The 22,646-nt window shown below is 44.1% G+C and overlaps 1 protein-coding gene across 1 annotated transcript in view; it reads right to left on the bottom strand.

Annotated features, from left to right (window-relative positions):
• LRBA (LPS responsive beige-like anchor protein) overlaps window positions 1-22,646 on the bottom strand; it is a 752,417-nt gene that overhangs the window by 8,265 nt on the left and 721,506 nt on the right. Inside the window, exons 51-53 of the mRNA XM_045295806.1 lie at window positions 19,338-19,505; window positions 3,883-3,984; window positions 762-958 (exon numbers count right to left, since the gene is read on the bottom strand). Coding sequence (XP_045151741.1) covers window positions 762-958; window positions 3,883-3,984; window positions 19,338-19,505 — 467 coding nt within the window. The remainder of the gene's footprint in view (window positions 1-761; window positions 959-3,882; window positions 3,985-19,337; window positions 19,506-22,646) is intronic.

The following is a 22,646-nucleotide window of genomic DNA, read 5'->3' as shown; positions in this document are numbered from 1 at the left end:
GAAAAGTCCGGAGCTGACCCTCTGAACCTCCTCATGCCTGAGTCCGCTCCCTACCTACGTTCCCGCGTGTATCCCTAAAGCCATTCTGGAAAAGGCTCCGAGGTGCATGAAGGTGAGCCTTTAGAACCCGGCCTCTCCTCCCCGCCAGCAGGTCCGATGGCGGCGGGAATGATGTGGCACCCAGAAGCCCCCGGGACGACTGGTCTTGCATTCCGGAAGAGAAACAACGCTTACTAGTACACCAGGGGCTTCAAAAGTTCGTGGGGGTTAATTCCATTATCTTTGCATCCCATTGTTTCCACGCACTTTAGGAAGCCCCCTCAGGCAACACAATCTGAAGCCCAGTTCCCATTAACTTTGCAAGTTTCTGATCTGGTGAACTATGAGGAATGAACTCGGAAAGGAGATGCTGATCCCACACGGGCGCAGTCTCCGTCCCTGAGCCTGCGGAGGAGGAACCACTGCTGGCTGTCAACCAGTCCTAGCCCTTCTTCAACAAAAACTAGCAGTGCCATGGAAAGCCACTCAAGATGCCTCCCAGCTCTTGCAGAAACGTCTTCTGTGGGAGCGCCACCCTGGACCTCACTCGGTGACGTCACACATGAGGCTTCCTGGCCGCACAGCTGGGACAGGTGGTGCAGAGTGTGTTTGTGTCCTGTTGCCATGGAAAGAGGCCTCCCCCCAACTCAAAATCAGAATGCTCTCTCTCTCCACTGTCTTCACACTTGGAGGTAAAAATGCAGATAAAAAAGTGCACTCACCTTTATGTTGTCATCTGTTTCCATTGTGGCCTGGAGCTTCCCATTCACACTGAAGGTACAGAAGAGGCCGTTTCCGTAGAAGATGACACAGTGGCCCTCTCTCGAGGCCTGAATGAGCTTGGGTTTCAGGCACTTTTCAGGCCCCTCCAAGGTCCTCAGCAGGTCTCCGTTCATGGAGTGAATGAGACATGGTCCTTCTGACAGGAGAAAGAGAAGGCACAATTATTTCTTAAGGGAACAGACAAGTGTGATCTGAATATTGCGCACGTGTCAAGCAGAGAGAAGACCTTACAGACAGACTGCTCTTCGACATGAATGATTTTGTCAGAGTTCGCCTTCCTCTGGGGAGAGGAGAGACCAGGCCACACATGTTCCAGTTCTCTCTTCCTGGGGAAGCTGGAAGTTCCTTGTGGACCGAATTCCATTGCTGTTGAGTTCATCCAGCTCCTAGCGGACCCGAGGGGGCGGCAGAGTTTGAACTGCTCCGTCGGATGGTTTCTGAGACTAGTTCTTTCTGGAAGTGGGAGAGATTGTCTCATCTTTCTCCCAAGAGGTTGCTGGTGGGTTTGAACTGCTGACCTTTTGGTGAGCAGCCCAACGCGTCACGACACTCCCTAAGTAAATCTACAGAGAGATCCTTCCACAGCTGCTCTTTTACAACGGGGCTAGTCTGCTTCCATGCTGTCCCCAGAGCCTGCTGCAGCGTCCTTCATCCTGCCCCCGTGCCACACTGCCGGGGTAGATGGGGATGGCTGAAACAGCCCAGACCTAGCAGATGTGTTGTTGTTGTTGTTGTTGTTTTTAATTAAGTGGCTACGCAGAGCAAAGGAGGTAACAATAATTGCTTATGTGACGACTAAGTTCCAAGGGACATCAGAGTGAGACAAGAGGCTCACTGGGAGCATACACCCATGACTGTCCTTGCCACGTGGAATCACTGCCTACACCCCACGTGACTTCTGAAAGCACGCCCCGTTGGAAGCCTTGGTATACAGCAGTCCTCGCACGGCATGGCTCAGATACGCATTTAGTTCAGTGACCCTACTTTCAATAACACCAGTTCTCCAACCGCATGGTTGAAGTTTGTTATTAGAGTAACTGCATAAAGTATAAATGTGGCTGCTAGTCCACCAGTCTTTGGTCCACAAACCAGTATGTGATAACAGAAGTGTGTCGTGATTGGTGGCCAATCACATCACTTCTTTCAAAGGCAACAACTGGTCACTAAGCATCTGTTCGTTCATGCAGAGACAGCAAAGCATGGAGCTGTGTGGCTTCCTTGTCCCCTCATGCTTCCTAATAGTGAAGTCAGCTGACATTTCATACAAATGGATAATCGAGAGAATACTCCGACAAAAATGAAACGGGAATAGAGCAGAAAGGAGTGACGGAAAGCACACTGAATGTAAATGCAGGGACGGAAGAAACCACTGGCTAGAGGAATGGCCACGCTGCTAACCATTCACAAAACTGTCCATGTGGAACCAGGGAAATTTTGTGAAGGTGAACTTATTGGACATATAAATGAGGTAAGTGGTTGTGACATAAATTTTAAGTCCCGGAATTAATGCCAGCAAAAAGCTTCACATTCCAAAAAGGAGTCCTAGGGGATATTTCACAACCTTTAAAACAAAAGAAAGTAAAACACTGGAAGGGGGTCCAAATGCAGAAAGGAGTGTGACAATTTGCCAAGGCGCAAGACAGATGTGTGCCCACATCCTGACTGAGGCCACAGCAAGGCGGCAAGCAATGCTCAAATCATTCTCATCGTTTTCAGAAAGAAATAATGCCCTTCGATTCCCTTAGCCCGAGATTTGGCTATTTTTAAAATATCCCTGTACATTATTCACTGAGAATTTCTCCTATTTTGACAAAAATTTTGATAGGTCACAGGACAGTCATGCACTTTCATTTTAACCATGGAAGTTGCTTTGCACGGCCATTTTTACGGCCAAGCACTAACATATAAGACTACCCGAAATATGATAGGTTCATTCTGCACGTGCCTGGTTCATATTACAGGCAGTCCAAGAAGTCACGTGGCCTTCTGATGTACAAAATTATTCCGCATAAGAGCCAACAGCAAGTCCACTAACCATAGAATCTCCCTGCCCTGATTACTCCATCGCTGTTGCGACCAACTCAAGTTTCCAGCTGGGTCCTTTGAAGATCTAGGAAGCCGTCTATCTGGCCCACATAGCTCAGGATATAAGGAAGGTGACTCAGCTACTCTACGGTTCCGGTGGCCAGATTCCAAATGTTTCTTTGTGCTCAAAGTTGTCACAGGGAGACAGACAATGGTAACGGAATAAGCAATGACCTGAAGCAGCCCTGGGCTGACCCGGAGTTGTTGCACGTGCCCTTGGGAAAGGTGGCTTAGTAGCTCTGGCCTAAATGCACGGCGATGCTACTAGAGCAAACGTCTCTGCAAGCCGGCGCAAAGATCTTTTCCACTCTGTTCTGAATCACTGGGGTCCCTGCCCACCCCTGATGTCTGCACGTTAAAACCAGCTGGGTCCAGTGTGAGATGCCTTGTGGCCAGTTAAAGTCCATAAGAATAAACAAAATACCCTTGCTTCCACCTCACAGAAATGTGGAAAACTATGGGCTATCTTTGTAAAGGCTATCTTAAACTCTTTAAACTCAGAAGCGCTATCCCAAAGAGCTTCCATGGCGATGGAAATGCTCGCTATCTGGGCTAATGCAGAAGCCATGAGCCACACATGAATATGGGACACCTTAAACAGGGCTAGTGATGTTGAGGAAATTAATTTCCACTTTCAACAAATTTCGATGAGCTTAAATGGCCCTATGCGGCTAATGAGGGGCCCGTAGTGGCATAGTGGATTATATCTTACATATATTGGGCTGCTAACTGCAAAGTCGGCAGTTTGAAATCACCAGCTTCGCTGTAGGAGCAAGAAGAGGCTTTCCGCTCTCTTCAAGATTTATCGTCTGGAAAACTCCCAGGAGCACGTGTGGTCGGTCTGTCCTATAGGGCTGCTTTGAGCCGAAATGAACTCGATGGCAGGGAGTTTGGTTTGGTTTGATTTGGTCTGGCTACCGAGACAGCAGAAACCTCCTTGGCGGTATGCACACATTGATGAAGTCCTGAGCTTACCTTTAGACCCACTCAGGACCAGGCCCAGCTCCGCACAGATGGCAGCGCAGGTGATCTCGTAGTCATGGCCTGTCAAGATGGCCCGAGGAGTAGTGGTCTCACCTTTAGGACAAAACAAAGCAGAAGCACAAAAGTCAATTCAAGATCACACAGCCTGTTATCCAGTGCCCTCTACCCGGGCTTAAATAACCAGCAACTTGTTCCTAATCCCCATCATAGCTACAATTTGAATTATAGTTTGGAAATGTCTCCCAAAATCCTACTTTAGACCCTGTTTTAGAGGTACACCCATGTTACTAAATTTCAAGAATCCTTCCCTGATAATTACCAAGCACCAAGGGTCAGAAACATAGGGTTAAATAAAACATTCTAGACACTTGTCAAATACATAACGAAACCTCTTGGGCAGATGATTTCTGGACAGAGGATGGCAAAAAGGAAGACTTCAGCTGCATTCACACTTCAAAGAGAAGCCTCCTCCTCTTTGGGCCACCCCACTTCCAGTCATAGTGTGGCGAGGCTGAACTAGGCCTTGCAAGTCTTTACTTACAACCCCTTATAAGTCTTTACTGGGCCTGGTTGCGAGGGTGGTATCTTCCTGATCTATTTCAGGGCATCCCTCTACAGTTCCTTCAATGTTCAGAGAAAACAAACAAACACAAACCCAAAAACACCAATCAAACCACAGCCTTAAAAGTAATTCTACTGACAGTGGTGGAGACGTGGGGCGGAGACGTATCTGAATAAGCACAGATGTTTCAAACCTTCTTCTTACGTATATAAAAATGAGTCACCCTGCACTTCACACAGTTCCGATGGAAATAAAACAGAAGTTGGCTTATAAGGACCCCACCCCGTGAATGACCCCAGCACAGAGTAGTCAGTAAATCACAGTAGGATTCATTTGTGGCTTGATCTGGAACAAGCCACAAAGATGAACTAGACCCTCTAGTTAGCCCGAAGCATACTATTTTAATCCAAGCAAATCCTCTGCTTTCATCGTCTCGAAGGACAAAGACACAAAATGTTTATAAGTGGAACACGAGAGAGCATGACTCTGGTCATCACCTTGTATTTCCCTGATTTGGATTGGCTTTATAATAGGGTTGATTAATGATACTGTGAAATTACAATGGAGAAAATATGCCCAGAAAGTAGGTCGGAATCACCAGCTATGGAAGTCTGCGGAAAAGAATACATTGTGGTTCCATCCCCAGCCACTTGACAATGCTCGGAGCAGTCTCCCCTTCTGAGGAGGAAACCTGTTAGGTCAAGGACAATCTATCAGAAACACGCTGTGCTTTAAAAGGCCAAAGCTGACTGTCAAACAGAAAAAGACGAATCAAGCCCCCCAAACGGTTTTATCAACATCTAAGGTAGGCTCAGTGGGGCCTAGGCACGTCATATAGGATATTCATATGTGCCTATGTTTTCCTAGGGGCAGAGGGTAGAGAGCAATGGTTTTCACTGAACGTACAAGGTCCATGACCAGGAAGGTGAGGGACTTACCATGAGGGCAAGGGCCTGGTCTCTGAGGATGAACCCATGGTCGGGTCATGGCTGCCTTGCAATGCCCCCAGGACGTTACACCCAGGAGCGTTTCCCAGTAGTTTTCCCTGGAATGTACACCGCACAGTCTTACAGTCTCAGAAGGCCTACGTGGCTTCTGGGGACAAGAGACTGCCAAGTGGAATTTAAGATAACGGAGCATGGCCTCAAACCGCACCGTCCTGGATTCAGGAACCAGCTCTGCGATACAGGGACACCTGGAGGAATGGGCTGAAAGGCAGGGAGGTGACTAGAACAAGGTGCCTGGCTTCATTTGACACAGAATTTAAAAACTTATTCCTGAAGGGAAGCCCACCGTACTTCGAAAGTTCTCCTGAGATTTCCAAGAACAAAACCTGTCATCAGAACAACCGTTTTTGCCTTTAAAAGTCCACAAATTCAGAAATCTGTTTTTTTAAAAAATGTAAATACAACCCAATCCGAATTAGTTAACCTCCACAAGAAAGTTAATTCTGCGGTGAGGAAGCTGGAAGCCACTTCACAAATACACGTTCGCCTGCGTCGTGGGCGCCCTCTTCTCCCGAGAAGCGCTCCAGTCCGTGAGCGAACACAGGGGAGCTTCACGCGGGGTGTGAAAAGATTGAATCAAAATGTAAAACAGATTTTCCAGGAACTTGTAAAAATCACTTCGACCACGTTATTTTCTAAATTACTATCTAATCAGATCTACTGTCAACTTTTTGCCAACGTTTCAGATCACGAAGAGCTAAATTAGGAATACATTTTGGGTGTGATTGTTCCTTTTTTGTTTTCATAAGTGGCCATTTGGGGGACGGGTGGTGGTGTTAGATTTGTATTTTAACTCAAATTGCCTTCCGCTCCTCAGTGGGAAGCCAAAGCTGGGAGGAGACGGACCTGACAGGCAATCTGGGCATAAACCCACAGTACCGCAGGGCGGATGGCTGGCAGCAGGCCCAGCGGACCCTGTCCAGTAAGCATGGCGATTCTGCAGGTTGGTTCCTAGGTTCAGAGCGGGTTCTCGGGCGAGGGAGGGGGAGATGACTGTCTCGTGTTTTTCCTTTAAGGTAAAAGATGAAACAGTGGAAGGTCCTGCCATCATAAAGGCAAAACTTATGAAGCTCCATGGTCACCCTGAAGAAGCAGGTTAAAATAGAAGCATTCATCCTGCGCTCTCATCAGGCTGTCCCTAACTATGCTTGACTTGAAAAATACCCCAATACTCTAAAATATAACTTTTCTTTTCCTGCCACACAGTGCACACACATAGGGACAATATCAGGATAATTCAAAAATGAAAAACGATCCCCCACCCTTATAGCCTGATCTCTACAAAAGAACTGCTCGACGCTACAATTTTAGCTTCAAAGTTTGGCAAAATACTTCCTAATCCAGGAAACAGGTTAGACAATTCAGGAAATGCGAAAAAGAAAAGAAAAAACCCAAACTCCAATAAATGAAAAAAGCATAAGGGTAGATTACAACTGTTGGTCCTCTCAGGTACGGGGCTGCACACCCAGGCACTGGGTTTCTCGTACAAAGCCCATGCTGCCTCCTGCTCCTCACCTGTAGGAATCCTCCCCCTTTTACACACACACACACACACACACACAACCAAAGCACACAGCATTCCCTGAGAAGAGCGGTTGCCTGTCTGGCTAAACATTTTTCTCCTGTACAGATCAAGCATTTTTTCACATTTTCTCTTGATCAAAAGGTACACTGAAAATCAGTACCTGTTGGGTTGTGTGCCAATAAACCAAGTGTATCAGATATTAAAATCTCGCTACAGTGAGTGAGTGGGTGCTGAGGAAGCAAGCAGGCACTGGGGAGCCTCGGCTCCGTGCAGAGGGCAATCAGGAGGCCGAGGCGCAGGCTGTCTCTCTGGTTCTCTGAGGTGGGGGTGCATACATCACCCTGGATTGCAGCAAGGCCCAAGCGATAACATCCCCACAGAAGGCCAGGCAAAGCAAAGACCCCCACATCTCTGCATGGTTCTGTTTGGAGAGCTGAGAAACAAAACCTAGGAAGCACTTCACTCATTCTCCTTGCAGCGTCCCCCTAAGCCTGCCCTCCCAGCACTGATCAGACCCTGCACCAGGGGCAGGGTGCAGTGGGGGCGATGGGAAGGGGCACAGAGCTAAAATAAGTCAGTGCCCAAAGCTATCACCATCTCTCACTGAAGTTTTTAAACTGAATAAAGGGCAGGAAAAAAGCCTTCTGAAAAATACCAGGCTAATTCATTCGCTGAAAATTTGCAGCGGTTACTGAATGGAAAGAGCCTTTACTTTTGATTTCTTAGAGAGCAGGATTCACCACAAGTTAGATCACCAAGCAGAACAGACTCCCTTAAGAACCGTTTAAAGTCTTGCTGCTTGAAAAATCGCCATGGCTTTCCATGATGCCGCGAGAAAAATTTATCTTGCTACTGGTTTAAAGGTCTGCGCTTTAAACTCTCCTTAAAGGAAAAGAAAAAGAGAAAGAGGACAGATTTCTAGGACTTCTTTGAAATGTTCCAACAGCGACTTCAAAGGCGAAGGAGCTCTTTGTCCTGGGAGCAGGTTTATGACTACTGATGCAAATCCTAACCGGAGACTGAAAAGGGTCCGCAGCAGGCTTTATGGATGGCCTTGGAGGAAGATGCACAAGTCAAGTGAGATTAGAGCCAGTCCAAATCCCGCCATGACCGCCAGGATGCACCCGCCGTTCCTGTGATGGGCTTTTCTCAGCACAGAGCACCGAGTATCAGTGCTAACCCAGACTAGCTGCACAACCCAGCTTGCACCGAGACGGCACACAATCTCCCTCTCGCCCACGGAGTGTTGATCCTGAGCCTGTGCTTTAAAAGAAACACGGTGACAGATATCAGCACCATCGGTGCTGCGGTGAATGTTTTTACTGAGTGTAACGTTTTGGTGCCCTCATAACATCAGGTATATTTCCCCATCATATGGATTCAGGACCACTTGCAGTTACAGCAGAAAGTAGAGTAAATGGTAATTTCTGTAGGATCGTGCTCACAAAGAATAAGGAAAGTATTATTTCAAAATGTCTGTTTCCTTTAAGGCAAAACAGACGAATAGTCCTGGCACAAAGAGGCTTGGCAGTCATTGCTGGCAAATTTTTAAGTTACGTTGTACACAGTGAATGTTCTTGGTATTTTGGGGACTCTCCCCAAAGTTTAGGCCCATGAACTCACTGTGACTGTACTGCACGATGCTCGCTCGCTCCTCGCACCACCCACTGCCATCGCATCAATTCTGACCCTTAGCGAGCCGACGGGGCAGAGGCGCACTGCCTGCGGGAGCGAACTCTCTCTCCCTCCACAGGAGTCACAGCCTCCTGCTTCTCCCGCAGAGAAGCTGGTGCCTTGGAGCCGATGACGTCACGGTTAGCAGCCAGATGCTTAGTCCCCTATGCCACCAGGCTGAGGTAAGCACCTTGTTTTGTTTTAGCAGACAGTGAATCCCTTTCATTAACTCGCCCTGTTTTCAATACCATTGATTAAGAGATGAAGTGGGTTTCAACCCTTTGCCCTTCTTTTTTTGTTATTTTAATAAATCATTTTATTGGGGGCTCTTATAAAAATCCACACATCAATTGTATCAAGCACATTTGTACATCTGTTGCCATCATTTCCAAAACATTTCCTTTCTGATGATGGCAACAGATGTACAAATGTGCTTCACACAATGGCTGTATGTATGGATAGTGGTAAGAGCTGTAAGAGCTCCCAGTAAAATGATTCAAAACAAAACAAAAACAAAGCATTTTCTATGTGAGCCCTTGGTATCAGCTCTTCATTTTTCCCATCCCTCCCCCCACCCTCATAAGCTCTTGATAATTTATAGATTGTTTATTTTCCTATTTACAAACACAGGTGAAGGGACATTTTGCCATTTTTAGTTTCATAGAAACAAAATCTCTTTTTCCCCCAATTAATACCTAGTTTAGATGATTTTTTTGCTCCCATATGAACATTTTCCATTTGTTCAGAAATTCGTTTTTCATTAATTTGATAACGTGTACTGGGCTTAGATGATGTCCCGTGTACTGTATAGATGGGGGAAGGAATACAACATGGCCCTATATTTGACGATGACTTGATTTGCGTGAGCTTTCACTGACCTTTATAAAACAAACCTTAGTCATCCCACTACCAGCCATCACGTCACGCTGACGCTGACTCACAGCGACCTGATATAGGCTACAGCAGGACTGCGCCTAAGGTCTGCGTCATCTTCCTCCCACAGAGGGGCGGGTGGATTCAAACTACTGACTGTCGGTTAGCAGCCCGCTGCTTCACAGCCCAATGCCACGAGGGCTCCTTTGGTTGACCATAAACCCGCAAACCCCCAAAACCCACTGCCATCAAGCACATTCCGACTCCCAGTGGCTCGGCGCTGGGTTCCCAAGGCAGGGGTGGACAGCCTCCTCTTCCCCCTGCGGGGGAGCGGTGGGCTTCAGTCACTGGCCAGTCTGCAGGCCACTGCTCACCCCAAGTGCTGCCGGGGCCTCACTGTAAACCTCTATCCAAACTACAAGAATTGCAGAGGCGTAAACATTTGTACTTCAGCCCAAACTACTTATACTGATCCGAATATGTACATAAAAATCAATAGATCACATTGATTAATACAACCCGTAAAGAGTAACAACCAAGCCAAATGCTCAACAAGAGCTAAAAACAATAACAACAACAACAAAGCTGAACTTAAAAAGTAATGATTTCAATAGTTCACTCATTTTGAAAGAAAATACAAATTGTTTTAAAGAAAGAAATGTATTCAGATAGGTAAAACAAAATAAAAAGCCATTAAACCTAAATACTGTATGGCATATAAGCCGGTGATTCCCTAAAGGTGGATCCTGGCATTCTGCACTTGCCTTTCATTCCATTTTAATTACATTTTGATGACTACAGAACATTCCTGTGGACTCCACACACCACTCTCTCATGCGGTTCACCATAAAGGTAAATCAAGAAAGGAAATGACTAGGCTGAAGTGGAAATGAGGTTAGCTATTGAATGCTTTCTAAAGCTTTCTCATTAAGTTCCTAATTTTGAATTGGAATTATAAAACTGTATTTTAATTATATAAAGAGAAATAAACAACTTGGAACTTTTAAAAATCATTGCCGCCCCATCAGTTCCCCACCCCTCCCCACCTCAGTCATTATGGTCTTGTTGGTGAAAAAAAAACATAGCGTCTTGGATCAAACATAATAAGTTACAGATTATAAATCATAATTGTGCTTGGAGTGCAATGGCCACTAGTCAGTTTTGTTAGGCTCCTCTTGTAAATACTAGAGGTATTAAAGCTAGGCAAGGTAACAGTGGTACAACTATCCATTATAAATGAGACGAAGTTCTAGGTCATGACCTTTTCTCCTGCTTTTCCTAAAATCCCATTTTCCCACAGATTTTGAAGCCCTTAATCTTTGTGTAAAGGTTTATAAATAGAGAGTAAGACTCTAGAAAATAGGTTACATGAGTTTGAATCTATAAGTGTTTATCAGTGTACCGCTAAAATGTCATGAGTTTTTAAAAGGCCAAGTCCTGTGACGCATAGACTCATCTGAATAACTCGGTCTTGGGGACTCGTACAGCGTAGGTGTGCCGCTGTGTCCTCTGCATATGCTAAGAAGGGCGGAGTGGGAGGGCTGCACCGGATTTTCTAGAGTCGGTCATCCAACTCCCTCAAATGAGAACTGGAGGGCACCGCAGTCAGTGGCGGAGAGGGAGCATCTGGCCTAGCATCCCTGAGCTGGATGCAGGCGGTGGCCTCCCTCTGGTAGGTTCTATCAAGGAGAACTAAGAATTTATGAGGCCAAAAGCAAAAAATGGCATGCTTTTACTCGCTCTGTGCCTCACCTGTAAAATGAACTAACAGAAGTTCCCATACAGGGCTATGACTAAGATCCATGAGTTTATATGTGGTGTCCATGGGATAGTGCCTGGCAGGCAGCGAGCACTTCTCAGTATCAACTAGTAATTGTGACAGTGATAGTGCTGGTAATGGTAGTGATAATAATGGTGAGAGTAGTAGTCGTGGTCATAATGGGAGTAGTAGCAGTATTGGTGGAGGTGGAGGAGGTGGTGGCAACAGCAGGAGCACAAAGATGCTAACTTTTCTCTTCTGTTACAGACACTTTTCAGCCTAAGTATAATATCTGATTTTATTCTTCATAAAAGCCAAATAGAGGCGGCTTTGTTATTTCAGAAGTTACATTTCTCCTACTCCTCCTTGTCTCAGACTTGCCAGCCTTCCCTGAAGAACAAGCCACGACATTCGGATACGGAGGCTAGAGCGGACCTAGTAGCTGGAAGCCCAAGGACATCGAATGAAGTTCTATTACAACCAGACTTAACGTACCTCTTCTCTGATGATTACAGACATGCTCATTATAAGTCAGTCAGATAATTTAGTGAATTATGACGAAGAAAATGAGGAACTGCCTTCCAATACCACTACCTATAAATACATCCCGTGGCTCATGTTTTCCTGCTGTCACTCCAGCCTCAGTCCTAGGTGTCAGCGTGTGCAGCCAGAGCAAACTCACTGCCCGCACCTCCCGTCCACATCCCAAGAACCCGACAGGACAGAGCAGAAGTGCCCCTGGGGGTTGCTGGGACTGAAACCCTTTACGGGAATGGAAAGTCTCGTCTTTCTCCCAAGGAGTGCTTGTGGTTTCGAACTGCTAACCTTGAGGTTGGCAGCCCAATATAACCACTACACCACACACTATAAAATTTTCATTTTATAAGCAGATTGATTTCTTTATAATTAGCAATGTAGAGAACATATTCTTTTATGTTGATGATTATGTATTTCAATGTATATCATACTTTTTTAAAGAACTAATAAAATTCTCTCCTACTTTCGTGAGACCATCCTTTCCACTTGTTGATTCCTTGCAGAGGGCCTTGTCTGAGTTCTCATTTATCTGCCGCTCCTGTAGCTGCATATAGGGGGTCCACTAACAAAAATTACTTTAAAAGCTCCACTTCTGGACCAAAAGACCCACAGGAAGAACAATAATTGAGAGGAGATTGTTTCCAGGTTTGCTGACTGCAGCACTGGGAGTAATGGTAGTGAAGAGTCATTAAAAGTGGGAATAGTTTTATCTATCCCAAATACCTAACTTTCCCCCACTTATTTCTCAAATCACATAAAGATATCTGTAGTAGCTCCTGAACATTTTTAGGTTCCTTTGTTCCATAAGCAAGGCACTGGGGAAACTGAGGGAGGGTCTCACATCTTGAGCTATTCACTCACCCCAAGGAAATAAAAAAAGCCTCACAGAAAATTAGACGCTAAAAGACACAAATGACAAAGGCCGACAAGTCACGTCGACTTAGGTCACAAAAGGCAAAAAGAGTCTTAAACATTTTTTTTTTTTGCTGCCAAAGTTACTGCAAATCTATAATCTGAAGTCTGACCAAATCCAGTTGACTATGAGAAAAAATGACTTATTAGAGAAAGTAAACAAAACACAATATACTTAAGTTATGGCAGTGTTAAAGATCAAGAAAGCAAGTTCACACAAACAAACACTTCCAAAGTGTAGCCTTGTAATGCCGTATTAGTGAGCATGGTATTTGAAAACAGGTATCTACAAATAAATAAATAAGTGCTCCTTCATAAACAGAATCATCAGTCACTACAATCCTTAGTTTCATGTAAAACGGCTTTTGTTCTCCGAAAGTCTCCCCATTATCTAAAGCCCAACGTGTGGTACATATTTCTCTAATGGAATGGACATTCGGACAGGTGATAAAGTCAGTCAGCCTAATAGGTTGTTCCAGGAGGTCTTAATTAAATGCATCCTTAGTAGTTCTACAGTAATAAGTCATGCACGCATACACACAATTATTCCATATTCTAAAAAGAGCAAAGGATGACTCGCAAATTTCCAAAAACAAAACCCAAGAGAAGCAGTTCACAATTTGGGGCACACTCAGTCTTCACAAGTCAAAGAACAAAACACAACATTTCCTTTGAGAGACCCCCCCCCTACCCCACCCCCATATCCCTAGCAGCAATTTGTTGACTAAAGGGACTATGTACTTCCTGAGAATGATTCCAGCAAGGGTTTGGAAGTGAATTTCCTATCTGGGCACGGAATTTCGGGCAAGCAGCTTTCTTTTGGCGCAGCAGTAATAAAGCCTGCATATGAAGAGACTCGGCTCGGTTCAAGAACATCAATCATCAGTTCTTCTGTTCTCTTCATCATGTGGCTACAGCCTATGGGCTGAATGGCAGAGTTGGATTTTTTTTTTGGGGGGGGGGCGGCAACCAAACAAGGTAAATAAATGTGATATATTGGCACATCAGTCCACCACCCTGCATATGGTGCAGATTACGGTTGTATTCATGTGCCATATGAATATAATTCCGTTTACCACATCTACTATTAGGTACAAGCAGTAAATACAGAGTTGTTTTGCTGGAATGGAGGGCCTGCATTATATCATGGAGCACTAAACATCCCGGACCTTCTGGAGAATTTCATAGATGCAGTTTTAATGTCACCTGAACTTGAACACTGCCAACGTACTCGCCTCCCACCCCTAGTTGCTGACTCCTTCAAGGAGAAAATACAAAGAGTGCAGGCAGTCTGGCCGGAGAGCCCCGGTGCAGACCACATGGAGGCCAGAGGGGCGCCTCTTCATGGGACGCAGACAAAAAAACCTCCTGTCCCCGCAGAGTCACCTCAAGTGTCAGGCGCGGGGCGTGAAAAGGCTACTCGTTTCAACCACTGTTCTCCAGTTCAGAAGCTGGCGATCATAAGAAATCTGAATTCAAAATGTTAGCCACATATCCCCCCACCCTACCGCCAGCTTACTACAAAGACCGGCATTCAGTAAGATGACAGATACCTGATCTCATGACAAACTGATGCCCGTTCTCTGAGGCAGGCAGACGTTTCCTTCTATCATAAAGGTCCCAAGCCAGGTCAGGTGTAGCAGGAAGAGGAAGAGAGGGAGTTCTTTTTACCAGCTCATGTAGTTCAAGAGAGTGTACACTTCCCATTAAAAGAAATGTAATCACACACAGGCAATTAAAACCCAAGTACACCTGTCTTATCAAATACAAACATAGCCACGTAACCAGAGGCACGTCCTCAAATGCCTCCAGCAGATGGCGCTCTAGGACACCTGCTTAGGGAGACTCACACTGTGTTCCACCCACTGATGGTGGCCAGACAAAAGAATAAGGTTTATCAGTAGCTTTGGTAAAGCATGCTAGGCATGACAACAAAAAGGACATAATTCCTAAGGATGTGCACACAAAAATATACATATGCATAAGCACACGTGCACAGAGGCGACCAGTACATAATTCACACGTGGACACATTAGGACGCCGCTCTTCTTGGAGGGTTGATGAGTAGTCTATGCATCTATCAGTGGTATTTATGGTCATATGGTAAGATCATTCTAAATTCATTAAGAAAAAATTTAGAATACCTTAAAGTTAGAACTCATTTGTAATTACAGCAGGAACGTCTCATTAGTGTGATAGTACTAAAATTAACAACAGTAGGATTTCTGGTAATGACTCCTGTGATTGATGAGAGTCTAACAAAATGAAGTTTGAGACCGAGAAAAAGCAGGGCAGCTACGGCATACAGTACTTTAAAACCAGCTGTGGGTCTGTTCACGCTAGCCGCATGGTTCATAAAACCTTCTTTCTAATTAACGGTGCTGAAATATTCTTCGAGAACAGAATCTTGTTGTTAAGGGGGGGAAAAAAGCCCCAAACTTAAATAGTTGTTTTTCCCCCCAAGTAGACGCCATGCCCATAAAGGGACAAGCTGACATAGATTACCATGTCTGATTGCAAAGACGGGGGAGGTGGGGGGAAATGCCACCTTTCAATCAAATCAAAACCAGAATGTGAGAATGGAAAACTACTTTATTGAAACACTACACACACAAATCCAGGCAACACCCTCCCAGTCAGCGGCTGTTTGTGTCTAAAGATCATCAACTGGGCTTTTAAAAAATTACTGAGATTTTCTAAAATTAAAAAAAATACCCAGTACACTCGTAGCCTTTAAATGCTATATTTATGATCTGTTGCTACGACCTAAAAAATAGCAACTAAATAATGACTCTTTGGACGGTCTCATCCTGCCTGTATAATAAAGGTAATTTCAACGTTTAAAATATTTGAAGGTCAATTGAACATTGGGGAACATTTTCTCCCCACATTGGAAATGTGTGGTCTGGACAGCATCACGAGTATTTGAAAGAAAAACACGTATCTCAGGAAAAGCACTGTGGCGGCGGGAGTCAGTTCCACGACACAAAGAGCACCGAGGCCCGAGATGCTGCCCCTCCGCGCAGAAAACACCTCTCCTGGAACTGTTCTGGGGTGATTTTATAAAACATCCACAAATCAGTGGGCTCCTATTTTAAACTGTCCTCTCGTTGAGAAAATGACATTCCTCGGAAGATAAGGCTCTCGCGACAATAGAGTCGAAGAGGAGGCACTGTCTGTGTGGAAGCAAACAGGGCGCTGCCAAACAATCTAGGCAGATTTCATGAAACTCCCGTGTCTGCTTAGAAGCCTCAGATTAAACTACGCCTGGGTTTGTCCAAGTTGCCTCAGCCTGACTTTGTTTAAGCAATATGTATACGAATACTGGCTAACGTGATTTCCCCCCCTTTTAAATAGCAATCAGGTTTGCACACACTACCAGTGCTGTATTAAGAGGAAAAAGGTGTAAGTTTATGGACCTTGTAAGCAAAATGATTAGCTATTTTCCTGATTTTTAAAATAAAATAACCGAATACCTGAATGAGACATACAAACCGCAGAAAAGGCACTGGCCTGGTTTTCCCTCACATGCCTATTTTTACGTAGAGAAAGCAAAGCACTCCAAATTATTCACACAAAACTGAAGTTGAGGCATTTGGTGCACGTAGAGGCCACAGTGCAGTCAGATGGATCCGAGAGCCCCAGCGCCTCGTCCAGCCCTTTTGTCTGGCAGCCACGAGGAGCACGGGCGAGAGCCAAGCACAACCCACAGCCCCTCACGTGAAACGCTCCAACTTCGGCGGCTGCCTGGTGCAGCCGTCCCCGAGCCAGAGGCTGATAAAATCCGAAGCAAACACAGTGCGCACGCAGTGGTAAAAATGCCCAAGCTTTTGTTTGTGATTTTATTTTGCAAAGCCTAGACTGGCTGGGTCATCGCCTGCCCACCCCGCCACTCTAATGTGTGTAACTTCTCCTTCTATGAAAATGTGCCTCTTTGTCTTTCTCCCAGATTCGTCCTTCACAGATAAAGCTATCTTCAATTGGGATATCAGACGTTACAAAGGGGCCAGAAATGAGTGGGGTTCACTTGGAGGGAGCGGATTTCATTTCGTCAAGAGACAGGACAATTCTCTTAACATTTTCTTTGGAGGCGCCGTGGTGGCCACCTTTATTATTTAATTCTTTTTCTTCCTATTGCCAACACCAGTAGGAGTCAATGTCCAGCCCAATGCAGACAATGAGAGGATACAGACGAAGTGCTTTATAAAAAGTACAATGTAATAATGTACACTCTCATGCCAACAAGATGGGGCTTGCATGTGATTTATTTGCTAGAAGCATCCTGTGCTTCTGATAACACTTTGAGTCAGTTACTGTTCCTACGATCATTTTTCAGACAAGACGGAAGGAGCAACACTTACAATTTAGATGATTTTTACTCCGAACCCCAGGGTTTTCCAGTGCTACTGCTGCATTTTTTATTTGATTTTTCAGGAAAATGCAGGCAAAAACAATCTCTGCAAAGCTGATCTGTAGGCTACACACACACACACACACATTTCTATTTGCAGAAAAAAATTCTAACTTTAAACTAAACTTAATTCTGAAATGCAACAGCAATTACACACAAGTAGAGTAAGGTGACCAGACGTCCTGCTTTTGGCAGGACAGTCCCAATTAAAAAAAATTTTTCCCATATCCCGCGGCATTTTTAAAAAGTCCTGATTTTTGGAAAGAATGCACGACAAGCTAGGGTATACGGTTTGCGGCTGCCGTGTGGCTATTTCACCAAGACATGAGTTTTATCAATGGTGTCCCGCTTTTGTCCCGCTTTACCAATGTTAAAATCTGGTCACCTTAAGTAGCGTGCTGTGCCTTGAGCTAGACCTCAGAGGCCACACTGGGACGCCGTGTGGAAAGAAGTGGAGAGCATGACTGGGTCAACAAGTACAGAAGGTAAATATCTAGGTTTTTTGTCTAGGTTTTTTGTTGTTAGTAGTGCTACAGGTATGTGAAACTTCTTCCATTATGTCTAGACAGCTTATGTCTACACACACACACACACACACACACACACACACACTTCCTCAATCATTGGAGCTAAATCACAAAATGGTAGCTTTTTTATCTATGTCAAACATAGATTTGCCTGAGACAATTCAGTGAATCTCAGGATTTAGATTCCCTGAACCAGGGGAAAAAAAGAGTAGTCACACATGCTAAAAAGTCAGAAAGGAAATGTAGCCAGAATGTAAGAAACCATAATAAAAGAATGTAAAGTTCTTTTCAAAGGATGTCAAAATTTAAGACTCTGAACTTCATTTCTTTTAAAATGTTACTGCAATTACCCTCAGAGGTACTTATGTATGTATAGATCTATGAAAGGCAGACGCACACACTGAAACCTGAACTTATGACAGAGACCATATTATATGGAGTATCCACCTTAAAATGATACTTCAAATTTGATTACTGTAGGGGATTATCTATTTTGATTAAAATAAGAAACATAAATTACTGTCACTGAATAAAATTTTGCTAACCCACCACACTGAGCAAAGTCTACCTTTATATATGTAAGCAGAAAGTTTTGAAAAATACTTTGCACATACTTCTTTTTACATTATACTTACATTTATGTAAATTAAAAAAGATTTTACTTTCATACTAATATAATACATTATGCTTAGCTTTAAAAAAATCAACCCAAAATATGCTGGCCACAAACAGATTTAAACTGTTTCATAATTCTGGATTGTGTGACAGAAGTACCATACAAGATCAGCCTTCCTTAACTAAATACAATGCAACTTGCTTTAAACTAAGGAACTGTAAATATTTACGAGCAGTTAAAATGTTCTACTTCGTGAAGTAAAAATCTAAAGCTATTCTTGCAAGAACCCTTCAGTGTTGTCATAATCATTTTAATTAAATTCTCATTTTTCAGGTGGTCCCTTTAATTGTTTTTTCCTACTTCTTAATGTGTTTTTCTAAAGCCATTTCTTTTCTGCAGCTGTGTGCGATTGGTTTTAATGGTAGCAACTTCCTTTTTTGCCTTCTGTGAATTACAATTTTAAATGGTTGCACATTTTTTGCTTTACGGCCTTCAGCATAGTTTCATAAAGATGGTTAAGGCTGTTGGTGAACATTTTCTTTTCCCATCTGAAAAACCAAGAGCCAATTTGAATATTCCATATTGGCCTTTTATGACCTGTTTTATCTTTTAATATGCAGATGAAAGCATATTTTTGGAAAGACTGGTTTCCATGAAATCATAATTTTTACTTTGTGCCTTTAAAATATGAATTTAATAAATGAGATAATATGTGATTGCTCTTTTACCTTATAGTTATTATTCAGGAATGAAACACCTTTACTTTATTTAGTGACAGCCATTTCCAATGAAGAAGCAGCATTTTCAGACTATAAAAAATGACTCCATCAGCAATGAGGGGATTCCACGCTCAGATTTTCGTTATCAACGGTCCCAAAACGTTAATAGCAAGGCGATGTAGTTGCTCCTTAAATTATAGCTAAGAAATTAAATGCACGTGCAAATTCTGGCCCACCGTCGTCATCTTACAAAAGATAACTTCAGAGGCAAGTGCTATTACGTGCCGCTGGTAGAGGCTGACTCACAAACTATGTCCTACTTACCGCCCGGGTTATCTCCAATCCCGCTGCTCTTTCCATTCCAGTACCACAGGAGGAGGGTGGCATCACGGGATCCCGAGAGAACGTAGCAATTCCCACCAATGTACGACTCAGAGCGGGTGAGGCACGTGACAACGTCCCAATGGCCGAACACCACTTGGATCAGTTTTCCTGTAACATAAACAATTCTCTTTAAGATTGCTATCAAAAGAGCCAACTGTCCAGTGACCGGTTAACTAATAAAACAATAAGGCTTTAAAAACTCAGATTTGATAGTAATTTGAGTTGGTCAAACCTAAACATTTCCTTGGATACTGAACGATGAAAGAGCAATTGAACTGTGAAAATAATGTTTTTGAAAGGCACATGTTAAAACGACGTAGAGTGTTTGAGGGCATGCTAACATCCGGCCATAAAGAGCAACTACAAATGAATAACAAATCACAGCGGTGACTCAAGCAGGCCCCGGAACATCGCTTCTTGGGAATCACCTTCAAAGTTTCCAGTCGCTGCATACGATTCAAAAGCGAAACAAAACCTGAAAAACTACTCTCCAGGCCACACTCCATGAACGCACACCCGTCTCTGACTTCACGACGGGGAATCTGTTGCAGGTACCTATTTATCTATCAAGTGGTCGGCACAGGTGGGAAACGACCAAGTGCTTGCCTGCTGAAAGGAAGATGGTTTCAGCACAAGCCCGGGCTCCTTGGGGGCAAGACCCCCACCATGACAGCTGAGAACCCCCCAGGAGGCAGCTCTGTGAGTCCCCAGATCCACCTGACACCCTCAACACACCAGGATGAGAGGTGTCATTTTGGAGGCTCTCCATTCGCAAATCAGGTTTCCATGACGCAAGTTTGTAATAAAAGGACTCATTATTGCAATTGAAATTTGAGCCATGTCATTCTTCCTTTGTGTTAATTGTCTCCTGGGGGCGGGTGATGATGAAGCCAAGCTCCGGGCACCTTAGCTGAGAGTAATGAGTGTGGCCCAGTGAGGATGACGAGCCTAGTGGACTTGTGTCTGGGGCTCCGAGCATAGCCAGAATTGTTCATATAAAGGTGTCTGAAAAAAAAAAAAAAAGCAAAGCCCTCACGTACCTTTCAGAGATGGCATTTGTAATTCATGCAAACTTTTATAAGGACTTAAGTAGCTGTAGCCGGCCCTTCATTGCATCCAGCTAGCATTTCTTTTGAAAACAATGTTAACAGAATACATGAGTGAATATGTCAAAGAATAGAAGCCCTTATAATATTCAGCATAAGGGTCTTTAAAAAAAAAAAAAAGCTTCGGTGGGGGTCATAAAAGTGTAATTCCAATGTTCAAGAAAAAAAGACCACTAAATTGAAGAGAAAGAATGGGTATGTCTAGTAGAATATGTCTACAATGCATGTATGTTTAACATTATAACCAGGTGCCCTTAGCCCATTCTGACTCATGGTGACCCCACTCGAGTCGGAGTAGAACTGTCTCCCATGGGGTCTCCAATGGCTGAGCTTCTGGAAGGAGGTCTCCAGGCCTTTCTTCCGAGGTGCTTCTAGGTGCATTTGAACTGCCAATGTTTGAAGTGAGCAGCTGATTGAGTTAACCACTTGCATCACTCCTTGTCTATTCTAAGGCTCAGCCCTCAAGTAAGTTTTGGTCTCTAAATGCATTTAGATTTTCAATATGACAATACACATTATGAAGGAAGTAGTTTTTCTTTTAATTTCTTGATTTAAAAATCCAATAAGGGTTTCTTAGGTTAGGCATGCAAATTTAGACGTAAGATGTGCCTACGTACAAAGCAGATGAAGAATCGAATCCAGTGTTTTCACGCATGCGGAGCAATCTGACGCATGTAAAGCTACCACTCATGGCCATCGACGCAGAGCCACCCCAGAGGACAGGGTGGCACCACCCCTGTGGGTTTCTGAGACTGCCACTCTTCACAGGAGTAGAGAGCCATCTGTCCCACAGTGACTGCTAGCAGCCCAAGCACCACCACCACGCTACCAGGACTCCTTAGAGCTGCTAGTAGTGGTAAAATCAGATTTGTTTAAATTTCTAACTGCAAAATGAATTACATTTTTTCATCCGTGACTAAGAGGGAGAAAAACTTCAAAGGAGATACTTTAACTGTTAAATGTTCAAAGCATTCACTTCTAAAACATTTTAAACCTTTTAAATCAAATCAATATCTGTCACTTAGAAATCATCTTATATAAATAAATAAAGACTATGTAGAATAAAGTGAGGGCATTCTCAAAAAATAAGGTAAAATTGAAAATAAAATTAGATATAAAATGTAATAACTTTTACTTCATATCCTATTTACACAAAGAAGAATATGATGCAGTCTCTTGGTAAAATACGTGTCCCTAGGCAGCACAAATGGTGACGTGGTTGACTTACTAATGGGAAGGTTGGAGCTAAAGCCCAGCTAGAGCTGCCTAGGGAACCTTGGTGGTGCGGAGGTTAAGCACTGGGCTGCTAAATGCAAGCTCAGTGGTTCAAACCCACCAGCTGCTCAGAGACCGATCCTATAAAGATTTACAGTCTCTGAAACCCTGCATATTGGGTAGCTATGAAGTGGAATCAATGCGATGGCAGTGGGTTTTGTTTAGCGTTTGACTCAGGTGACTCAGAAGAAAGGCTTGGTGATCTACTTCCCCAAATACTCAGCCATGAAAACCCTGTGGAGCACGGCTCTACTCTGACCCGTGGGGGATGGGGTGCCACAGGCAGAGTAGACTCAACAACTGACAGAGGAGACGGAAAATGCCCACCCACTCAGTGCCATCAAGGCAATTGTGACCCACAGCGACCCTGCTGGACAGGCTAGAACTGTCCCCCTGGGCTTCTGATACGGTTAACTTTTTATGGACGTAGAAAGCCTCATCTTTCTCCCTTGGAGCAGCTAGTGCTTTCAAACTGCTGACCTTGCAGTTAGCAGCCGAATGCATAAACACTACACCATTCTGGCTCCTTTTGATAGAGAAGCCAGCCTTATCCATAGGACAAGGCAACAGTTAGGTAGCAGAACACACTCCTATTAATCACTAGCAACCCGAAGGTTAAATCGATGTATGGTAACTACTGAAAGCAGCTGTGATGGTGTTTCTGATCACAGTGTACCCATAAGCACTGTGATTCCTGCCTCAGCCTAGACCTAAATGCTGAAAGCATAGAAACTGCAGGAGTGCTTTGAGCAAGTTATTCAGGGTAGGCTTATGTATGCTTTGAAACTCATCACCGTCTGAAGACAAAGCGGGTAAATAAGCAAATGTGGTGAAGAAAGCTGATGGTGCCTGGCTATCAAAACAGCAT

This window comes from Echinops telfairi, unplaced genomic scaffold (assembly GCF_000313985.2).
Source record: "Echinops telfairi isolate 266 unplaced genomic scaffold, ASM31398v2 ScPeMD7_5868;HRSCAF=6743_1, whole genome shotgun sequence".
In the NCBI taxonomy this organism is placed as follows: domain Eukaryota; kingdom Metazoa; phylum Chordata; class Mammalia; order Afrosoricida; family Tenrecidae; genus Echinops; species Echinops telfairi.
Note: the sequence above shows the minus strand (reverse complement) of the source record. Positions and strands in the feature narration are given on the sequence as shown.